At 45.9% G+C, this 6,333-nt stretch overlaps 1 protein-coding gene across 1 annotated transcript in view; it reads left to right on the forward strand.

Moving 5' to 3' along the window:
• kcnn1a (potassium intermediate/small conductance calcium-activated channel, subfamily N, member 1a) overlaps nucleotides 1-6,333 on the forward strand; it is a 49,420-nt gene that overhangs the window by 36,861 nt on the left and 6,226 nt on the right. The window contains exons 5-7 of the mRNA XM_008301530.1: nucleotides 3,551-3,692; nucleotides 4,605-4,715; nucleotides 4,927-5,054. Coding sequence (XP_008299752.1) covers nucleotides 3,551-3,692; nucleotides 4,605-4,715; nucleotides 4,927-5,054 — 381 coding nt within the window. The remainder of the gene's footprint in view (nucleotides 1-3,550; nucleotides 3,693-4,604; nucleotides 4,716-4,926; nucleotides 5,055-6,333) is intronic.

Consider the following 6,333-nt stretch of genomic DNA (forward strand, 5'->3'; position numbering starts at 1 on the left):
TTTTTTTTTTTTTTTTTTAGATAATTCTGGTTTGATGCAGAATTATTGGATTTAATCTGAAGACTCCTGCAATTAAAATTAAGACTAAGAAATGACTGTTGACAAGTTATTTTTATTTTTAACTTAGAAACCCTTTACGCAGGATAAACGTGCGAAAGCGTGCTGCTGCTGCTGCTGCTGCTGCTGCTGCTTCCTGCCTGCTTTGCATCTTGGCTGTGCTGTGAAAACACTGTTAAGTTTGCAGTTCCTCAATTAGGTCATCATTACTTTGACTCTAATCTGCTCATGTTCACTGCAACTAACACACTCCCAGAGGAGTATTGCAGCATGTTTGTCCCCCAAGTTTATCTCAGCCCAAATTCACTCCTATCAGTCAGACCAGTTGGATTTCTTTTATTTAGTTTTTATCTTTTTAAATCCGACTTGGTTGCTGTGAAACCAAAAACGCAGAAAGAGGAGGTGAAGCGCTGTAACACGCGATAGCTGCAGAATGCTAAACAGACGGTGAGGAGGAAGCGGTTCTGTAGTGGACGACCAGTGGAGAGAACGTCGGTGTAGATTTAAGCTTTGCATGTATTTTGTTTTTACCAACGTGTTTGTATTTTAACACATTAGTCACATTGGTTGTTTGAACAGCTCGTCTCATTTTGAAGCAGTTTATCAGACTTCATGTGTGTGACACAATTAATAGACCGCAACAATAGAAAACACAAAAAAGAACTGAAACAACAGACGTTTATTTGCAGAAAAGGAGGCGACATGAGATGTTGCATCACTTTTAGCTTCTCCTTGTGTTCCTACCCTCCCAACGCTGGATCCTGTCATGTTTTTGATCAGTTATTTTATTCCTGGTAGTTTCTGTGTGTGTCTGTGTGTGTGTGTGTGTGTGCTGGCAGAGGGAAGTGTGTGGCTCATTCACATCTGATCCATGACGGTTCTGTTCACTCAGGACATCTCGTCTCGGACTCGTCTCGTGTACCGTGAGCTCAGTCGGTAGTTAGAAATGACTTGTCTGGTTGTAGGGCTGACAGGACTCCCTACAGCGACTCTGGATGATGATCTGATTGTTGTTTGTTCCTGTTTCGTTACCGACCCGTCGTCTGTCTGGTGTTCATCATGCTGTCCTCCAGCCCATTGCAGAAGAAAAGGTTCAGAGCTCATGTAGACATAGTTTTATTTTACACAGTGCTGGAAAAGTACCTGGAGTATTTATGAACTGATGGAAGAATGAGTCGAGCGTCTGGTCAGGGAGGACGAACCAGTGGGGGGATAAAACCATCTGCTCTTGACGTTACAAACCTCTTGTCCTGGAATAGGTTGAAAGTGGTGCCAGCTCTTCTCCATGCTATTCCAAAACTTGACACAGTATATTGAGAGCCTTAAAACGCTATCGATTAGCTCCCCCGTCGCTGCTGTCTTCTGCTCAGAGTAATAACCGAAATGAGAACTTCAGATCAGAAAACAGATCATGACAGAGGAAGCAGGGTTCTAATCACCAGACGGAGAGCAGCCCCCTGGCATTGGACCCTAATGTATTGTTTACTGTGCTGGAAGGTGCAGCACATTCCTGCTGCCTCGAAGACGTGACTCATTCTCCGCACGCCTTGACGACAAGACGAATGAAATTAACATACTAGTCACTTGTAATTACAATATTTAGCCAGCTGATCAAGTTTAGCCCCCTGGCAGCTATCAAAGGGCAGCTGGTGAAGTGATGGGATGCAGGTAAAAGAGACAGGGGTGTCAAATTCAATGAGCTTCTTCCTTTGTTACTCATCCGATCCTCGCCCCGCTGTTTACAAATGAAAGCCCGTCCGAGAAGACGTAAACCCCGCCCCCCCCCCACCTCCACCCGGCGCCGCTGCCGTGTTTGTCAGAGATGGTTTTCATCTCCGAGCGGACCCTCGGTTTTCCCATCGCTCCCCTGCTCTCAATATACTGGCTTTGAAGCATGCAGGATGCAGACATCTTTTTTATTCCTGCATGGTCTTGTCCAGACTGCTTCTCTGCATGTCATCTGAACCGCTTGAATCCCACAGAACACACACACAACTTTATTCGACACTCTGTGGGACAAAAAAATGCTCACAGTTGTTTTGTCCCCCTGACAGTGAGCATGAACAGAGACTTGAGAGTGGGAGTTTTCAGGACTGCAGACGGCATGATTACTTCATTTATGGTCTTGACAACAATGAACTGTCTTGGAGGAGAAACAGGAGCGGCCATTTCTCTTAAACCAGCTCAGGACTGTAGATAAAATTCTCAGAGTGGCCCAGAGAGCTCCAACCTGTGCTCGTGTGCTAATTAGAGGTGATGGTTCTGGTCATTCTGAGTCCTCACGCCGGGTCCCTGCTGGATAGTTCCGACTCATTGGATATTCATGATTGGCCCTTTAGACAAGCTTTAACCAAATCCCAAGAAATGAGACTCAGTCTGTGTTGTCTTGTCATAAGGATGTTAGTGAGATGTTGTCTCAGAGTGCTTAATGAAAATTTGATCCTAACTCCAGAGCTGAACCTTATCTGGTCTCCTCCCAGACAGCCCATTGGGAATAATCAGGCGATTGAATGACGGTGGGTGGATGAGGCAGATCTGCCTCCGTGATAGACTTTTGTCTTGCTGCAAAAAGGTATGGGAATGTCATCCTCAACCCAGCTTTGTCCTTTGTGGGTTTTTTTCTGTGGAACTGCACCGCGGTCCTTTGGACTGACAGTTCAAGCATGGCTGTCCGCTGCTCTCAGCCACAACATGTTTGAAGTGATGGCTTGCATTGCCAAACCTTTTCTCGGGGCAGCGTAAACTCTACGAAGAAAGATTTGCAGCAAACCACGAGCACTGAGCCAGCCGTTAGCTCCATGTGATGCAGCTGTGTTTGGATGCACTGACATACATTTGTTGGGTTGCATTATTATCTGATATCAGTTTGAGCTGCGGCGCTCTGTTCAGTCACTCACAGCGACATGGCCTGTCTCTCTTTTATCATCTGAAACGTTTTTTTAAATTGTACGACCAGCGATTTGGCCTCAGCCCCGTTTTTTTAAACCTCCCTTTCCATCCTTCATATCACCAAATGTTTGATTTTTTTATTGGCAGACGCTGAACATTAAAAACATGTTCAGTGGCTTCAGCTGAATTCACTAAATACTATTTTTAAAAGAAGCTTTTTTCTGCCTTCATGTCAGTTTTACGTTTGCTGCCCATTGTTCCTCCATTAAGACGGCCTCAGACAGAAACGACTAGAAGCCAAAGAACAACAGGAAGGATTCGAGTTTCTCCTGCTACTCAACATACCTTCATTTTTGTTGCTCAGAATAGAATTTGATGCATTTTTTGGACTCTGTGCCAAACTGGCTTTACAAAGCAGGTGTCTCACCTTGCATCATGATTCCTTCCTACTCTCAGCCCTCGCCACCTCCACCTCCTCCACCCACCACCCCTCTTTGGTTGGCACAGCACCATGTCTTTCTTCAGCATGCTCACATTCAAAACAGAACGCGTCCAGTGTTCCTGACTGCGTGTCTCCCACTTCTGCTTCTGTCCGTTGCTTCAGGTATCATGACAAACAGGAAGTGACCAGTAACTTCCTGGGAGCCATGTGGCTCATCTCGATCACCTTCCTCTCTATCGGCTACGGGGACATGGTACCGCACACGTACTGCGGGAAAGGCGTGTGTCTGCTTACAGGGATCATGGTAGGTTCCTCTCACCGTCAGTCACAATCAGAACCAGCTCTAATGGCCCAGTTGGTGTCGCCCTGGGATTGAGCAACAGAAAAATAACAAAATAAAATAACTATAGAAAGAACAGAAATAAAATAAGATAACAACTATACACATCAGATAAATACTTTAAACTCTCACCAGACAGCTCTGACCAGATCAGAACCAGACTACACTCACTGCCAGGTGCACTTTATGGCTGAATTCACTGCAAGAAGAACTTTAACTTTATGAACAATCATCACAGTTTGGGTTAAGGGGAGATACTGAAGTCACACAGGGTGTCCAAAGTGAAATCATTTTATATGAACCTTCAGTGTTTGAGCTCCTGTATCCGTCTGTTTGAAGCTGCTGCAGCCTGAAAACAAAGAAATGATCCAACACATTAGTATCCAGTATAGCATTAGCTTCTCTAAATACAGGATGTGTCCCGTTACCTCTGCTAATATGTTTTTTCCACACTGGTACATACGTTTAACAACCTGTTGTTGTGATGGTCTGCTGCTAAAAAGAAGCTGAAACTCCCTCACAGTCGTTCATAATGAACAAAAACCACCACCTGCTCAGTATAGATCTAACTTAGCCTAGCGTAGGCATTTGCTGTTTCTTGCTGCTTTGTTTTACATTAATCCTTTATAGCACCTTTAAGAACAACACAGGGCTTTGACAGGTACATGAAGTACAGGTAAACATCAGACAGGACAGGTGAAAACAAAACAATAAATAAACAGCAAACACATGTAGATACACACAGAGTGGATGGTTTCCTCTTCTCTCCTTCTCTGTTGTTTTATTGTTATACTTGGCTTAGTAAAGCTACCGTATTGCACCCTGAACATCCCGTCTCTGCTGCTGCGTCCGTCTGACCGTGTGTTTGTGCAACAGGGAGCTGGCTGCACTGCGCTGGTGGTGGCAGTGGTGGCCAGGAAGCTGGAGCTGACCAAGGCTGAGAAGCATGTCCACAACTTCATGATGGACACACAACTCTGCAAACGAGTGAGTCGCAGTGTGTTGCTGCATCTTTAAGAAACAAGCGTGTGTGTGTGTGTTTTGTAACTCGCTGTAGGCAGGTGTAGATGTGGTCCAAGCTCAGAGGCTTCACAACAAACAAAACTACCCACAAGTAAAATGTGCAAAAACATAAGAACATTAGGATTAAGCCTCTGAACCCTAGGTGTGTTTTTTTCCCCTCAACATTGTCTAACAGGTAAAGAACACAGCTGCCAATGTACTCAGGGAAACATGGCTCATTTACAAACACACCAAGCTGGTCAAGAAGATCGATCACGCCAAGGTGCGGAAACACCAGCGCAAGTTTCTCCAAGCCATCCACCAGTAAGTCCGGCGCCGCGTTTGCTCCCTGCCATCTGATCTACTGTAGACAGGATTCACCACCGACCACCAAGGGGGAGGGAGGGGGGGAATCTCCCAGCATGCTCAGAAGCCACATCTGGAAAACCAGTTCAGTCCACTGCTGTAATGTTGATGGAGCAGAATATCTGTGTAATTAACCTGACTGCTAATAATCTGATGAACCGTGTGTATCTGGTAGTGTTTCCTGCTGTGTCCTCTCCTAGCCTCCTCTGACTGTTATGCTCACACACATGTACCCTCTCACAGCCACACACACACACACACACACACGCACACACACACACTGCAATCTAGTGTAATGGTCCTCCCTCTGCCCTCCCGTCCCCCTCTCCCCCCGACCCTCTCTTACCCCGTGCTTACAGTGACAAGTGTAATGGTTTCACTCGTTTCGTGAATGTCGTGGGGTTAAAACTCTGTACTGTGTTCTGTCTTTGTTTTGCTCTATCACTGCAGAGCTCAGAAGTAAGTTGAGTCTTCTATGTATCCTCCTCCTCCTGTTTCCTCAGCATCCTCCTCCTCCTCCTCCTCCTCCTCCTCTCCATGTCTGCGTTTGACATGCATGAAAAAAAAAAGTTATCAAAAAAAGAGAGAGAGAAAAAAAAGTGCTGAATGCTGAATTGTTTTTGTTTGTTTTGGTTTTTCTTTACTTCCGTGTTCCATTGACTTCCCTCTCCCTCCCATTCTCCCTTTGAATGGAATGAGAAAAAAAGCCAGAACATTTTGCCGGTGGAGGGTTGTTGTCTGGAGAGAACGTGTGAAAGAAAAAGCATCCTGCACAGAATGAGCTTGGAGCTTCGTTGGCCTGGCCAGCAGTTCATAATCATCTACAGTGTGCTGTGGCCCATGATTAATATAGCTGCTCTGGGGCTATATTAACCTGCATCAACTGAACTCATGCTGCACTCTCGATGGTTTTGTGATGGCACACGATGTTAACGCGCCGTAGCTCCAGTGAGGGTGAACTGTTTGCTGTATGGCCTCTTTCCACTCCCACATGAGAGCAGAGCTGCTACGTGACATTGATGACGTGGCACAACAAACGTCGGACAAAGTTATGCTCAGAAAGTGGATCTCCAGCTCTGGTCCTGGTGAGCTACTGTCCTGCAGGTTTTAGACGTTTCTGCAACTCACCGGACTCAGATTGACGGATCATAAACAGACTTGTGGCTGCAGGTGGCTCGGTGGTTAGCACGTCACCTCACAGCTAGAAGGTCGGCGGTTGGCGTCCTGGTGAGGACAC

Source organism: Stegastes partitus, unplaced genomic scaffold (assembly GCF_000690725.1).
Source record: "Stegastes partitus isolate 25-593 unplaced genomic scaffold, Stegastes_partitus-1.0.2 Scaffold0, whole genome shotgun sequence".
In the NCBI taxonomy this organism is placed as follows: Eukaryota; Metazoa; Chordata; class Actinopteri; family Pomacentridae; genus Stegastes; species Stegastes partitus.